General features: G+C 36.9%; 1 protein-coding gene across 1 annotated transcript; it reads right to left on the reverse strand.

Annotated features, from left to right (window-relative positions):
• Positions 1–792: 792 nt before the first annotated feature.
• On the reverse strand, positions 793–16771 carry LOC100648980 (insulin-like growth factor I, juvenile form). Its single transcript, XM_048408191.1, has 3 exons — positions 10409–16771; positions 5160–5433; positions 793–4169 (listed from the first exon to the last, which is right to left on the reverse strand). Exons 1-3 carry the CDS (start codon positions 10747–10749, stop codon positions 4074–4076), a joined length of 711 nt encoding a protein of 236 aa, XP_048264148.1. The 5' UTR covers positions 10750–16771; the 3' UTR covers positions 793–4073.
• Positions 16772–17367: the final 596 nt, after the last annotated feature.

Below are 17367 nucleotides of genomic sequence, written 5' to 3' on the forward strand. Positions count from 1 at the left end.
CTTGACGAACGTTCCCTTTGAAATCTATTGATTTCTACTAGGTTTTTCGAAATTAGGCAATTGGCTGTATAAAGGCTAATTATTTTTTATGAAATATATCACGTTAAAGGCATTTCTTAATTAACGTTATCTACTATAAAACCACTTTTTACCATTTTTGCGTAACGAATATCGTAGAAATTATAGGTTTCGAGATTTTAAAACGTATTATGACTCCATACTAGAAATACTGATAAAAGATGAGGTACAAAAACGATGAAATTATAGTGCAAGGGACAAGATAAGCTTTTATTCGTATATTTTGCAAAAGAATCGTTCGAATCGACGGGATATATAAAATTTCTATGAAGAATTATAAATTTGTCACTTTGACCATTCTGATAGTTCTAGCGTCAGGTAAAGGTATTGCGTTTCCTTTCAATTTCACCTACTTGAAAGTTGTATCGGATTATCTATCATTAAGGGAATCTCTTCGCGCTTTGAGCGATACAAAAGCCAGGAAACGCTAAATATTAAAGATAATTTTTCCGGTTGTAGATATTTAAGAGAAAGATATCAAACTATCAACCATGAAACCACGTTTTCAAAATGAATTTTGGATTTGCACCCATGGAGTTTGATTAAAGATTCGAAAGAGTACGGATTAAAAGATCGCAAGAATGAAATACATCGTTCCGTTCGTTGTAAATATTATAATTATCAAATATTTTGGAGCGGGAGAAAAGGTAAAATGAGTGGGTAAAATGAGTATGAAAAATCTCGAAGGGTAAAAAAAAATCGAACAAAAATATGTCAGTTTAAGCGTTCGTGTATTTTTTATGCAAATTCTAGCAGATAGAACTGGACAACAATCTCCATGAATATGTTTTGACAGCACGCGAAAATCGATCCCATCGCTATCTGCAAGCCGGTTACGCAAGAACTCGCCACGTGTCTCGTATGAATCGCAATCTTCTATGATAGACGTGACTGAACAGGAAGGAGGAATGAGATTGCGAACAAGTAACTATTCGATTGATATAAATATTTAAATCGTTTCTCGTTATACAGGACCCGTGGCGAATGTAGGATTTATTTACAGTGATTGAACATGAGTGACGAGAAAATGAGAAACTATGTACATAAATGCGCTTATGAAATGATATTTATGAATACTTGGTGGAAGAAGTATAATGAATTTTCTAATATTTTTACACTAGACTTATCAATGCTTTATATGTTACATCTGGACTTTTATTATTTAAGAAAGCTTATTCGCATTTCACGCGTTTTAATACATAGGCGTGTAAATTAAATTGATGCAATATTCGCGAAAGTTTATCGAGCGCTTTATTCAGGAATATAATACTAATTTCGTCGTTAAAATAATTTCTATATTAATCTTCTAATCCATATTCAAGATTGTCGGGCAAAGTTACGAACGGTGCTCCTTTACAGGATATTTATACATTTATAAGAAATTTACAAGACGGGAAAATATTTAAATCTGAAATAATTATCTATAAAAAGTTATTAAATCTATATACATCGAATTTATTTACACGCCTAATATTAAAAAAATATATACATATTCCATAATAATAATTATTCATATTTTTCTATTTCTTATTAAAAAGTAAAGATACGAATAATTATTACTATAGAATTTTTCAAATGTTTCGCTATACTTCTTTCGATACTTCGCTAAGTCCGTATACGCTACCCGTTACGTATACTCTCGAAACAGTAGAATTTGAAATGGCACACTCGAGCGTTCAGAGTCGAGAGTCGAATTAAATAAATTAACTAATACAACTGAAAACTAGTGGCGAATGACGTCAAACACATCTGGTGGTTCGCGACCCTCGAATTATTATGCACCGTTCGAGCGTGCCTCGAGTATCTCACTATACAGTACGGAGGCAAAATTGAACGTTGTTAAACGACACGGCTATTTTCTATCGCAGATATATCCGTTTATTTATATCTACGTACCTATTTACTCGTGTTTCAATTCGCTATACACAATTACATTTCTTTTTCACTTTCTTCTTTCGTCTTATCGAGTTTGTTCTTCCCGGGTCGCAATATTCGCGCAACGATATTTCGTAAAACTCGACAGTTTAAATAAATTTTTAAATCGTTCAATTTTGCCTCGAAATAATTCCAATGCTGTGGAACAGTTTCTATTCTTTTCATGCAGAACAAGAATTAACGCTGTCCAGGCTGAAAAATTCAGAGAACTTTCCTCTTGCTCTTTTACATAATTGTATTAAGCGATTCGAACTATTCAGAAGTCAATCTGACCAATTTTATTGGAAAATTGGTTCTACTGTTCGTAAAGTTAAGCGGTAATTGCGTGTTACGGTATTTAAATTGCGAGATTTTGGATATTGTCGAATGGTTCAGAGTCACGCAGAATCTAAGCTCGACTCTATAGAAGCGAATTCTTTGATTTGCGAAAGATACAGCGCTATTGCATGTTCTTATTCGCAATAATTTACTAGTTAATGATGTTAGTGAATTGAATCGAATAGGATAATCATAGGATACGTAAATTGTAAGATTTCATTTGTTTTATTACCAAACTTATTCCATTATTCTTGTGATTCGTTTAACCCTCCTATCGTATTAGATAACAATGGAAATTCGTCAAAATCTTAAAAGTTTATCTCGATCGACAAAACCAAAAAAAGAAACATCCCCATTAAAAGTTCATAGAAAAGAAAATACGTTGATTTAAGGATACGATTAAATCACGTAAAATCTGTTAAACACAATAGGGGTATTAAAGGCCAGATTGACTTCCTTCTATTCAAAAAGACACGCAAATAAAAACGAAGCGAGAAATTTTCCACCTAAACCTCATCATCCAAAAAGGAATCGCGATTCTGACTTTGTTCTCCGAGAAAATTCCGATCGCCTCGCATATTTCGTCTGCCTCTCGGTTGCTCGGTACTTCTTACCATCGTCCTTAGTGACTAGTTCGTTCAGCACTAATTTATTAAATGTAGAATTCCTTAGCTCTAATACTAGTGAGATCATTGTTCGACAAGGGAGCTGAAAGTGACCGGCAACTTAACGAGAGCAACGAAACGGAGAAACAAAATAAAAAAAAAAAAATAAAGAAAGAATCGCGAACGAGTCCGACTAAACCTATCTCTCGTATGTACATTTGTGTGTATGTGTGTATGTGTGTATGTGTGTATGTATGCGTCTCATTAAAAAAAAGGAGAGAGAAAGACACGAAGACAAATAATAATAATAATAAAATAAAATAAAACGAAAAAGTCGAGCAAAAAAATATATATACATACACTTATTGTGTAGGGTTAGGTTAGACGTGTTACAACACTGGATTTAAGTCTTTCTCTAGGAGATCGCGCGCGACTGATGGCCCGGATCGATTTTTCCAATTTATTACATACGTATAGCTTCTCCATTTTTTCAGATTCAGCCGCGATTACTCGTGAATGTCGATACTCCGCGTCACGAGCAGTGCTTCCAGAGACATCGAGCGTCGTTTTTCAAGCGATGCGATGGCCCATGTACGAGAAATCCACGAAAATTGACCATCTTATTTCCATCTTTTATATCTTTTCTCCGTCTTTTATATGTTTTTTCTTCCTGTTTTTTATCCATTTGGTAAAATAATCGACTAATATGTTAGCAATTGCAGAGTAGATCAGATTGTAAATTTTCAAGTCGACCATTCGCGCCGTAGATTCGAAGGAAGGACGATCGAACGACTTACTCTTACTCGTCTCTAATCTCTTTTCCTTGGCAACTCCAGAAAATACAATGACCAATTTCTCACTATTTTATGGGACTAGACATCTTACTGATTGCACGCTCTCTTTCGTCCGCCTCTGTCCTCTTGGATCAACTACCTCACGCTTTCTTGTCCATTGGCCTCATCTTCCCTAGATATTTTGTTCCCTCTCGCGCTTTTCTTCCTTTTGCTCGTTTAGCTCTCTTTGTTTGTTACGATTGTTTCGAGTTCGTGATCTCTTCGACTGTCTCGACGAGTGCACGAACGAAGGAGGAAAGAAGTTAGAACACAGAGAGTTCGATGCTAAGATGAAAGAGGTGCTTCAAAATGGCGCCTCACGGGTCGTTGCTTTCGTCTCCGTTTCTACCTCTTTTTTCAATGGCGCACCCGATTTCACGCCCGATGTCCTCTCTAGCATCTGTAACGAGAAATAACAGCTATTATTAGTTACGAATTCCTTTAAATTCGTTCTTCGATTCTAAAATACAGGCGTCTGGAATTTCAACGATTCGTAATTTGCTCGACTATCGATTATTAACTAAATAACGCACGAAACTGTTTACTTAACATTTCTGCGAGTCCGATTATTTAATCTTACAACACAAATATTCGTTATTTTCATGACCGACAATTTGTTTGATTATCAATTTATTAATTAATTAATATTTCAAACTGTCATGTAAGTAGAAATTTCTCTGAACTGGTTATTTAATCCTAGATCGCAAACATTCGTAGTTTTTTTATAATTCGAGAATTTGTCTAATTATCAATTATCAAGTAGATAACATTTTAAGCTGTCGCTCAATAAATTCCGCGATACAGCATCGCAAAGATAAAAATTTATATCAAGCTGTAAAATTTTTTACCAACATTTGTGCTTTTTAAGAATATATTGGGTAATGAGAAGATTTTTAGGAAAGGATAAAAAATTTAACTTTTGGTTTCCGTGTTTTTTCTCTTTTATTGGACTGATTGATTTGGTAAGATTGACTGACTGGTAAGATTGATTTGGAAAAAAAATTGTTCGAGAGACTATCGCGTGATATTTATACGGTATATCGTAATGATGTTGTATCGTTTGCAAAATACCATTGAGAAAAGTAATTTAGAAGATAAAAATTGCACGTTGAAGATAAGAACGTCAGACTGGGAAATAAATGCAAACACTGCGCGAGACTCTGATCTAATCCCTTATCATCTTTGTTTGCTTATTATTGGATCTCGTTTAATTTCTGTTATAATTCGATAATTCTGTAACACTATGGAAATTTTATTGTAAATCTGCTGATTCGTTGAACGGTAGTATTAATCTAGAGAAAATATTTATTTCGTACAGATTAATTTAAAAATTCAGATGGAACTGTCCGAAGGAAGAAGGGAAACGATAGTTTGCGACGGTGGTAGATACCTTGCCAAGACGACGACGCCTCTGTCGTCGATGCCTGCAGCCGCAATGGCCGGCGCGATGCCTCCTCAACGGGTTTTTCCTGTCGCAGCCGCCGGCGTCGTCGTCACGGTCCATGTTAGCCCCCTTCCTTCGTGCTCCCTTCGACCCGTGAATTTTACATTTAATTGTACCGTGGACGTAGTCGATGTCCGACCTCGATCTCTCTTCCAACGACGACGAGGTTGCCGACCTCGTGGACAGGTACGGGTATTTTTCTATCCAGACCGGGCTGTTTCTGTGAAAGTCAGAAACAAACGTGGCGAATTATGAAAATCGGCAGCGTTATTTCTTAAATTGTTTCGCGTCTTAGCCCGGAAGTTACAAGCGAAAGCGCAGTAAGTGCAAAACACGATGAATATTGTGACGAAAATGTGCATGCGAGCCTTTCGATATCTGGTTCTTTTAAAGAACGTTTCATTCCATGTATTTGAGAAAAAATATTTTCCTTTTATTATTACTTTTTAAATTCCAGATCAGTCATAGATTATAAATCAGATATTAAAATATATTATTATATCGTTTCACATTAAAGAACATTATATATGTATAAAATTATTGAGCTACAAAACTCTACCGTAAGATCATTTCCTTAAAATAATAATAAAATAATGTAGTATAAAATCTACCGCTATAAAGAAACAGATTCGAAGGAAGACTATAACCGTACTTTATATCGGAAAGGTTAATTAACAAGAAAGTGCAGATGCTACGGAAGATCATATACTTCCTTGTTTCTCCGATACGCTTAATTCGTTCGAGCAATGAACCTACCGGACATGCATGAAGTACGAAACACTCGTAGTTGCGAAGGAAGAAATAGAAAAGTGTCAGTGAGACATTTGACAGATGATTGATTAACGAATAAAGAGGTTTGTTAAGCTACCATAAATTACTCGTTGCATGAAATCCGATTATTCTCGTGCACTGAGATGTTTCGAATTTTTATATTCTGTAATTACTTCTTATAAAGAGTATACTCGTTAGAGTGTAAGAAATCATTCGTGAAGAGATTGTCGTGTTTCAATGTGTACATGTCTGACGAGGAGTCAACTGAAGTTATTCTTAATTACGATTAATGTTCTTCGTCAGAAGTTTGAAAAGACGTTAACGAAGTCGACCATGCAATGGAAAACGAAACGTAAGAAAATCTTTTCTCAAAGGCACGTAGGTTACACTGGCGTAGCGATTGTACGATCGAGTTTTGATACTAAACTTTATTCACAAACCGCGCGAAATCAAATTCGATATCAAGAAAATTCTTTGTACTCGTAAGCGCTTATGGAAGTTCACGCTCTTGTAAGCATAAATTAAAGAACTAGGCTCCGACTAGATATCATAGCCAGTAGTTTTTTCTACTTTTAAATGCAGTCATAAATGTATAGGCATTCGAGTTCTAACGGAGAAAACAAATTATAACATAATTATTATTAAGCTAATATTCCCTATAAAATAAATGTTTCGAAGTTCTAGTAAATAGAAATGGATGTAAGAGGTTAAGAACCACGCCTGATAACGAATTACGTTAAAAAGATACTATGGCAAGATATAGATATTATATAAAAATAAAACAGTTGAAAATTGTAATGTGATGTAACGTAATGTCTTACATATTCAGATAAACTTTTAGTGTAATTATTGATATAAGCTGGTAAGTAAATATGTTACCAGTGATGAAAGACACTGAGATTGGCACATATCGATACTTAATTATTAATAATTGATAAGTATAACAATTATCGATGTACTTCGTGCGGCGATAAACGTTTTATTTTCGTTATTTCGTTTATAAAATACCGAACCTTTCAAATTCATTTATTTCGTTTGTAGGTTTAACATTCTCATTTTCTGCAACTTACGTACATATTTTTCGGTACCTATTCCTTATTTGCTTAAAATATGACTCATACAACATAAAATAATTTTTCTCGTACTAAAGTGATAGATAATAATAGTCATGCGATGGCGTGTTACGTCACAAGCATAAACACGATAAAATAATACGTAAAAAAATAGCGCATCCGCTAGAAATTGTTAGTGCGTCCGTTAGTTTGCGATAGTTATCAATTAGTAGCGAGAAATTGAATGTTAAGGCTGCTGTAAAGTATCTAACATCGTTCGATCACAGTGGAAAATATCACCTCGTTTTCTGAAGCTTTCTCTGCGAAGTCCAACCGTAGATTTACGAGCGTCAAAACCAAGAGTAATCGCTCTAACAGATTTAATAAATAAACCAGTTGCCAATAAACCATAAATAAATTATAGAATTACATAATAAATATATTAGACAGAATTTTATCTAAACTGCGGTTCACTCTGTACGAAATAAATTTCACCCATCGAAATATCGCCAATCGGTCCTAAACTCCATTAAACAAAATTCAACATAAAAATCAAATTCTACCGAATAATCAAAGATGCGAGCAACTTCGTTGCAATTTTGACAAACGAACCCAGACCAACGAAACAATATCGATAAAAATATTGCGTTTCCATTAATAATCCTGTCATCGAGTAATTCCTCGAGCAGAACTTCTACCGTAACACGATTAAAAGTGAATAACAAATTAATACCAGTTAGATGAATTTTACCTTACAAATATAAATTACAATAGACTTTACTTTGAACAGGAACATTTATAAGTAAATAACAGGCTGATCGAAGCGGCAGCTGCATTTCAACTCATTGTCCTCGGTGGTTCACGTTTCGAAATTCTACTCTATTCGCGTGTACCTCGTCACATCTGCGATAAACAATAGGCGCGAAATCGATAATCCAGCTGCTTGAACGCTGCACGCATGCGCGTAAGATCTTCTGAGAAGAGTACGAGGGTGATGATATTGAAAAAGAATGAGAATAAAAAGGAGAAGATTGTTTTATCGATCGTTGGAACAAGATAGACGGGGAAAAAAAACTGTAGATCGAGCGACGAAAGAGATAGCGCTCGATCGTCCTAGTACTTCGGACTAACCTTCCTGGCTGAGGCCACTCCACGCAACCGTGAACTTTAGGAAAAGCGACAGAGATTATCATGGAGCGGCTGATAATCGCCGCTCTCGAGCCTTCTGTCCTCGTCTCTCCCGGTTTCTCTGCGACAATTGAACTGGCCGGACCGGCTAATAACCACGGCTCCGCGAAGCCACCTACTATCGACGTGGTAAAGTCCACCGAGATGAATTCCCTTCTATCGTGAGGAACGAAAGAATAACAAGTAGCTGATTGGAAGAACAGCTCGCCGATGGCAGGCGGTTAAATAGGTGCTTTTCGCGATTCTCATCGTACTCGAGCCAATAACGGATGGGATGCCGATTACGAACTACGAATTCCGCCTATGGGCGTTGCTTTGATCTGTCGATCTTGGTCTAGTGACAGAATACGCATTTTTCTGCATAAATTTCCGTCAAGGTGTATTAAGATCTTTGACGTGATCGGGGAATACGAATTGGGAGCTACGGATGCTGCTTTGAGTGCCTCTAATACGTTTGGTTTATGGATTTTTGTCAAATAAATTCTTAAGAGTATAATTTTAATAATAATTCCTGATGACAATTCGTCGAAGCTTTTGAAAGCAAAGAGAGTTACCTTGGTTACTGCTTTGATCTATCGAGATTAAATTGGGAATAGAACAAATATTTTTTAAACGAATTTTTGAAAATATTTGCTAATGATTTGAGATAATTCTTTGGTCCGCGATGGTTCTTTAAAATAAAATTAAATAATGGACACCGATTGGGTGAACTGATTTGTCACACTTGGATTGGAAAGTGAATACACTTTTGTCTCAAATTTTTGCTAATTTATAAGGATTTGGAATAACTTTCAGTGAAGAATAATATATTATATTTGTTCATATTGGTAACGAGTGGATCGATGAACTGAATAGACGTTATCTGGATCGAGATTTCGACAGCTGAGCTAAATGTTTCAAAAATAAAGTCGGAACGTTGATCTGGCTTATCAAAGATCGATTTAAATATATATCTGAGTTACGTTCCACGTAATTCATCGACTGGAATTAGAAACTCGAAATCGTAAAGTCGATTTTCATCGACAAATATCGAATGTTGCTTTCCCTTAAATTCATCTCGTTGTATAAGACGATCTTTGCGAAAAACAACTTCCTTGTGTTATTAATAAATTGATAAACGAGCGCATCGAAAGAGAAATAAAACTGAAGCACGATATACGAATAAATAACAGAAGTAAAAGAAGAAATTGAGTCGCAGAAGCTATTTCGAACTTGGAATGTTAACGAGGTCGTTGGGAAATTAATCTCATGGCCGATAATTGCAGCCGAAATCACTGGAAAAAACCCAAGGCGAGTCGAAGGTTGGAGGTTGTTGCAAAAATCTTTGCATAATGGAATATTCAGACGTTGAACGGGTCAATTTAACAGTTAAATCGGCTAGATCCCGCGAAGTCGATGATTTCCGGCCAAGACAGGAAAGAAATTGATCGTCGCGTTGAATATTTAAACACGTCTGGCGAAGATTGGTCCTCAAGGCAAAGACGAGGTGTTATTGGAAATTATAATGTTATTGGAAAGGTTAACAAAGTCTGAGGTAAGCGACCATGATCGACAACAAGAATAACGTTGATCTCCTAACTTCGTTTCATCGATCCATCGATGAAATCACGAGAAGATTTGCAAATGTCTCTTGAATTGATTTTTAATTTGGTCGAAGGAGAAAATTAACTGCGCCGCAGTAGATCGATCAAAGTTTCAAATGTTCAATTAACGTTTCAAACGCTTCGTAAACAAAGAAAACAGCAAAAGATCGTAACTGAAAATTGCTACCACTTTCTACGAAAAAATTCGTTTTCTAGAATCTAATATCGAAGATTATGAAAGTATGCAAAATTACGAATAAAGAAGAAAGCGTATGAGAAATCTAGCGATTTATATGCGAAAGCTAGACTGAGAAGAAACCTTCGCGTCAAAAAAAGACGCACAGTTGTCAAAAACCATGTCTAAAAATGAAATCTTCGAAACCTCTCGTAACTACCAAACTTTTAATAATTCGTCCCGTTAAAACCCAGAAACTCGATCAAGGGATCAATTTACTCGTGAAAAAACTCGATCAACCAATAAATAACTATCTAACTATCGTGCAGAAGCGGCACAGCAAGGAAAATAGCGTGTACAAAGTTTCGTAGCTTATAGTATAGAAAAATACCAAAAGAAAAACAGGAGAAACTAACATCCACTCACACGGCGTCCACGGAACTGGACTTCTCCGGCTTGCAATATTGTTGCAGCTGGGTATAAGTGCACGTATGGTAGCAACACTCCTCCGCGAGTCCCGGGCCCACGGAATCCATAGGACTATCCTCGCTGCTGTAGGAAAACGGCTCGTTGTAACCTCGATCCTTGCACGCGAGGTACAGAGCGTCGCTGAGACTTTTCGAGCATAGCCTGAGCAAGGACCTCTTGTAAGGAGTGCTATTAACCGTGTCGAGGAGCGTGAGCAACACCAGGCCGACCAGGACTATCGTCCTCGCTCTGCTTCTTCCAAACATGGTGGTTTTCGCGCGGCAACCGCTTCGTGGCATTGCGAATGGTACAACTTTCGCTTCTTCGAAAAGACAGCTACGTGTAATTCCCACTGGTAACCAGTCGAACGACACAGTGACGGATTATCGCCGTTCCTTTAATTCACGAAAGCTGCTCGAAAGGTATCGCGTTCACTGGTAAACACGACACGTGCCTTTGATCCGTCCACTCTTCGAACTGTACGAAACTTTTACAAATATTCTTCGGCCGATCGAATGTTCGAGTAGTTGCTCGATTCGCAGATCCTAAACTGGAAACGTGGATCTTCGGAGGCACGGAGACGATGTGTTCCTGACACGGTGTACCGGTGGACTAGGTGTTCCAGGTGACCAGGATCGGTTTTATACGCGCACTTTTGCCGATCGTGGGGCTCGTTATCGGAGAACGTGCTCAACGTGGTCGTATCGTAAACGACGACGAAAAGAGAGGAAAAAGAGAGAAAGAGAGAGAAAAAGAGAAAGAGAGGGAGCGCGGTTCTCGTTCCCGAAGATGAGACCTCCGTTGGTACCGAGTTCCTCGGTGCCACTGGTACCGGCTAGCCTCGCCACGCGGTTCTTGTTCTAGATTTCACGGATTAGAGGAGTGGAACAATAAGGAGGCGCAGCTCGAAGGAGGGGAAAAGATCAGCAGAGGAGTAGGTGGCGGAGCGTCAAACGCGATCATAGAGAAGGGGGAGGTCACGTCGGACTGCTGGTGGTACGCGTCCTCGTGTGTGCTTCATAGTAGATCGAGAGAAGGGGTCGATGGAGCGAGATCGCTCGATCTCTGTCACGTTTCTTTGGCCGGTACAGAGGAACCGAACGTGCTAGCCTAGTCATATTCTCCAGGTGAACTTGGTTATCTCTTACGTCCGTTGTCCAATTGAATGTACGACCGTAAAATACCAAGTTTATCACTGATTCGCGTGAAACTGTCATAGAACGTCTGTAGTGTTTTTAGTTCCTCGAGGTCAATCTCGATTTTTCATCAGATACCTGGAACACGTGTACGTACGATCTGTGCCAGGAGACGAAGGAATAAAGTAACGCGTGAGTAGATACGAAGGTTAAGGGACGAAGCGTGAAATTTTATGTTCGTTGATGCACCGATTCGAGTTTCATTCTACGATTAAACGAGGGAAAACGAAGATACTCTGTTAGGCTCTGTTAGGATCTGTCTATGAAAAATAGCCGATGAGTCGACGAAGTTATGTAGCGCGTTAGTGTTTCGATAATCCACTATCGTATTCCATATTCCGTTCAAACATCATGAAATACAACGAAATCTTAGAAAAATGGTATTTATCCTCGTAAATTAAAAACGTAAATTCGTACGTTTTATCGTCTAAAAGTCAAATAATGGCATCGATCGACGATGTGCCGAATTTCAAAATTATTTGCCTGAAAAAGGTAGGAAACGTGATAAAATAGGAAATGTATCGTGTTCTTCTCCCGTAGTCTTCGTATGCGTTGTAATTTAGAAAGAATGTGATTCTTCCTTGGTCAGTGGAAGACAAAGGGGTGGCGGTGGTCGCGGCTTGGTTAATCGCGCTGTATTTCGTCTCGAGTACGATAAATTCGATAAATACGTCCGCGTATTTTCGCGATACACGCCGAGGGGAAACAGGGGACGCTCGATCGACCTCCTACCCTCGTTTCTTTCCGACGATCGTACCAATTCCGATTATCGTCCAGCTACAGAGAGATTGTTCGACGTTTCTATTCATAGAAACCTCGTATGGGGGGTGCGAACAGCCGGGTAGATAACGACCGATGTTTCCACTCGAGATTTAGGAGGTGACGTCCCACTATAAACGCGATTCCTTCCATTGAACTTTGATTAGGCGATACCGGTGAAGTATTCGAATATTGGACAGGTTTTTCTGTTCAATAGATGAGAATAAGGAAGAGTCTTATTTTTCGGTTCACCCGATCTACTCGAATTTCAATGGAGTTGAATTTGTCTCGTACGATGAAGGAGACTTTGTTTGTGTAACAGTTCTGTGTATTTTTCTTCCCTTTGATCTTTGTCAAAAAGAATTTTCTAATATTTACCTTTATCCAGTTTAATCTTCGTTTTGCAATAGCTAATACTTTGTTTACACGGTAACATTATGTATTTTTCTTTCGCTTAATCTTCGTTATATAGATCTTTTCATTCATCAAAATATTCAACCGTTTTGATCCCGATTTTTATGCTTTACGCAAACCTTCCTCGAATATGATTCTCTCCATACGCAATAATATCGCATTGTAATGTAAGTAAGTTCGGTTAAACTCAATATTTTCCTTTATTTAAGCGAGTTTACTTACGTTGCGATGTAATACTCTGCCGATACAGCAATTCCACAAGTTTTGTTCTCTTTCTTTTGGTTTTTGTCGATTGGTAAAGACCTACAATCTAAAATAACGAGAACGTGATTGTAGATGGTATCGGCTTACGGGTCGTCAGCATTCGTATCGGTTTACCTCAAGAGTGTAATTGAAACGTGTCCGGGAAACTTTTAGTTTTTTAAGTAAAAAGTTGAACGTCTGTTTCGTTTATTTTAAGCTCGTCTTTCAATTTTTGTTGCAACTGTGAAAGATGGATGCAACGTTGGGGAAGTAAACTGATCGTTTGATGAATTCAAGTTATGATTTTTTTAATGTTTGTCTATTTCTGATCACTTTGCTGACTGGTTATGCAAACGGATGGTATTGTATTTATAAACAGACTCGTGTAACGGGTTTCGCAACATCGATACTTCGTCTATGTTTGTTGCATTACTGGTATTGCATGCAGGATAGCCAGAATAGTACAGGCTATCAGTTTTACAGCTCCTATGGTTTCGGCCTTGCAATATTTTCAGCTGCTTTCTTAACCGTTCCGGAAGAATCTCATTTCGCAGAAGTTACTGGAGTAATAACTTACATGTAGACATACAGTTACGTTTCTCATTTTTTACATTTCGTACCATTGAATACTCCTATATTACCAACAATTTCCTTTATCCATTTTGTTCCTTTATCCATATTCCTCATTAAGCGAGGAAAACACGAAAATCAATGAAACTGTGCCGATGTTTTTCTTGTGTGGTCTTCATATCCTTCCCTGATTAATAATTTTTCTATATCAAAATACGAAACAATTAAGATATATGTGTCGATTACGAAAGGAATAACGTGTTATCGAGAATTAGGTCGTGTTGTCCGAGTTCAATTACAAAAATGCGTCGGACGATACAAAATTAAAGCTTTCATACAATCTTTACGATCTTCTAACACGATAAAGACCATCGAATCAAGAATGAAATCAAACGAACTAAAAAGCGTCGTACAAATCAATAAAATCGTCATACGGTGAAACAAAGTGGCAGAAAATGAACAAACAATAAATATCTGTAGCGTAACAGAAATTATCAAACAATCATGCAAGAATCGGCTTAAGATATCGTTTGTAATACATTTCACCTAATCTTTCGTAGAATAAACCAGACTCACGTTACGAGCTTTCCCATCTAATCTTATCGTTTTCAAATAATTATCAAATAATCTTGAATAATCAACGAAATCTACCGTAAAGAAGAACCACAGCTACAATATCATATCTCAGTTTACAAGAAACCAAATTGCTTCTCCGCTCGTATCAACATGTACAAAAACAATGACGTGTCTTCCATGTTGGCATGAATCGTTCGAGCGCAGGAAAAAATCGCCACGTGTAATTTCTGCGTATGATTATGGGAACAAATTGTATACATTGCACTGGAGAGTTGTTATTTTTGTACGTTCATTGATTATCGCGATTCTCCAGGCGCCATTGCGATTAGAGTACGCCACGTGTATCAATGTACTGTACGGTATAGTGAAGCCTCCGTCGTCACGTGCATTCACACAGCTCGTGCATTCGAGCGATAATGATTTTCTCGTACGATAGCGATTTTCTCTGGCTCGTGATCGCGTTAGAGAATTACTGAAATCCCTACGTAAGCGGTTAAAGAGACGAGGAAGGTGAGACACGTATCGCGTGGCATATAAAGTACCGATCTATCGTATTAGCGAGGAAACAGGTAAGGATTTGCATAATTGTAAACTGATTCGTCGACGTAGGGCATTCCTTCTTATCGTCAGCGCTTATCGCTCGGCACTGATACGCGATCGTCAAGTAACTTACTCGAACGGCTGTGCGACGATAATTTTAATGATATTGTATTATCGTAACTAACGCTAGAAATATCAGAGTCCCCACTTTTTTGGTATTTTGAAAGTTTTTGTACAGTTTCGTTATGGCTGTAATAGAAATAACTGGAGAAGGAGAATCGCCTACTATTGTAAACGAGACGCGGAAGAATATTTATTTTTTCTTTAGAGTCAGGGGCGTGTTGCATGTCAGTAAAAATGATAAATCCACTCCACTTTGCGTAAGTTTCGTAATTTCACCCGATCGATGTTCTATCTTTGAGAAATAATGCTTGCAAAATTGTCACGTTTCTCTATTTTCTACTTTCCAATCTTGAACTTGGTCAATCTTGATGTCAACCGTGGTAAAAAATAGATTTGAAAGATTTATGATTCCTTTTTCTTATTTTAGATAATTCTTCTCTTCTTTCTTTCTTTTTTGAAAAATAAGAGATCGTGTCTCCTCACTAGGATAATATTCTTGGGAATTTTAAAAGATTGATAAATATTTTGTGGTTTAAGTCGAAACGTATTAAACTTGACAAGAATTATAAATTAAGTAAACGTAGAATGATTTAAAAGGGAAAGATTGCAGATTTCCGTGAGTTATCAAAAGGGTTGTTACCTCTTGAGTAGCGATGGAATTTTTTGATGAAGAAATCTTCAGAACCGAAGCAGATAATTTCTTTGGTAATGTAGATTGACGGCGATTATGTGTGCGAAGTTTTTTAGCTCTTTCAAAACAGTCTGTCTGTCTGTCTATTTTATCACTGATAAGTATTTTTATTATATCTGCTACGTTGGCGTTAATTTTTTTTATAGTACTTGGAGAGCACGAAAATAGCAGAATGTTATTAATAATGTACATTTGCTTATTCATGCTCTTTTTGCATTAAAATGTGTATGTTTTTCATAGAATGAAACTTGGGAATTTTTATATCTTCGACGAAAGATACAGTATACTTGAGAAAAAGTTCTTTTCGTCACTATATGTGTCCTTTGGAATAGTACAAATTTGTCCTCAGAAGATTTTTCATACAATCGTAAATAAGACAGATATTTAGGTGATCTCATTTAGCTGAGACTCTCTGTACACAAGATAATAACATTTTTGCAGCGATGTGTTATTTCTTTAATTAAGACGGATTTTCTAGAATTTCTAAGAAACGTTTGCATATTTTAATTGAATCTTCCTTTTATCGGGGAAGATTTTTTACACGATCGTAATTAAGACAAATATTTAGACGATCTAATTTAGCTGAGACACCCTGTATACATATGTAAGAGATAACATTTTTACAGCGATATGTTATTTCTTTAATTAATATGAATTTTCCAGAAATTCTAAGAAATGTTTGCATATTTTAATTGAATCTTCCTTTTATCTTGTTATTCTAGTTGAATATCGGAATTTTCATTGGTAAAAATTGCCAAGAAAATATCCACTCGAGTCACCCTTATTATCAACCATCTTTCACTTCATTTACTCTTGAAAACATCCATCGACATCCTCGTACTTGTAAAAATTCAATCTAAAGAGTGTAATACTCTACACTTATTCTACCTCTTATTACAGTTATCGTCTTTTAAAAATAACTATGACGGTTATTCAACGCTACTCCAGCGGAGTCAGCAGGAGCCAGAAATGGAAACGTAGAAAACATCATTAATATCAAAACCACGAGAGATATTTTCTTCTTCCGTACAAGTTTCGGAAAGTTGCAGACGTTCTCGGGTTTTGGTGTTTCTATGATTTCTATGATTTCTCGTAAACTTTATGAATAAATGCTCGTCCACGTTACGTATTTTTTCCATTTTATACCTTCCATCTTCGTTTCTTTGGTAGAAATTGTATTTTAATATTTCAATAACGTACATCATGACTTCGGAAAGGAAAAATTGGTCACTCTACTCAACTTTTACTACTTTATTAAACATTTATTAAAATTAAAAATTTCTTAGAGCGAGTGAATCGTCTGTCCCTGGAACTCCTTACTTTCTGGAAAACCCTCACTTTCAATTTTCTTCAAACTTTCAATCTCGTTCAATAAAAGTAATACATTTTCCGTAAAGTAAAAAGTAAACAAATTTTTCGTTCGAACATAGTGACAATTTCTCAAAATTCCATTCAGCGTGTTCTAAAACGTTGCAGATATTCGGAGACACGCATAGTGTTGGAGATAAACTAAATGAATCATGTAAGTGGTACTCGTCAGAACGAGCAAACATGTCTTAACGGACATGGGTCAAAAAACTACTCGTTTCGGAATTACGAGATGTTTTTGTTAGTATGACATTATCTCTACAACATATGTTCGATCTGTGCCCGGTTGATTTCAACACACACTTCGATACGTTTTCTCATAGAGTTTGCGAAGCAATTGAATTACCGTGCGCTATAATTTTTAAATGTCACCACAAATAAGAGTCTGAGAGATTTAAACGGGGTGAACAAGACCGACCATGTCGCAGGCCACCACG

Source organism: Bombus terrestris, chromosome 8 (assembly GCF_910591885.1).
Source record: "Bombus terrestris chromosome 8, iyBomTerr1.2, whole genome shotgun sequence".
Lineage (NCBI taxonomy): Eukaryota > Metazoa > Arthropoda > Insecta > Hymenoptera > Apidae > Bombus > Bombus terrestris.

What these genes read in the sequence shown, in the direction of transcription:
- LOC100648980 (XM_048408191.1), bottom strand. Translation starts at nt 10,749, where the DNA reads ATGCCACGAAGCGGTTGCCGCGCGAAAACCACCATGTTTGGAAGAAGC. An exon ending in TCCAGTTCCGTGGACGCCGT is followed by an intron (nt 5,434 to 10,408) that starts GTGAGTGGATGT and finishes TGACTTTCACAG; the next exon opens with AAACAGCCCGGTCTGGATAG. An exon ending in GGCGTCGTCGTCTTGGCAAG is followed by an intron (nt 4,170 to 5,159) that starts GTATCTACCACC and finishes TTCTCGTTACAG; the next exon opens with ATGCTAGAGAGGACATCGGG.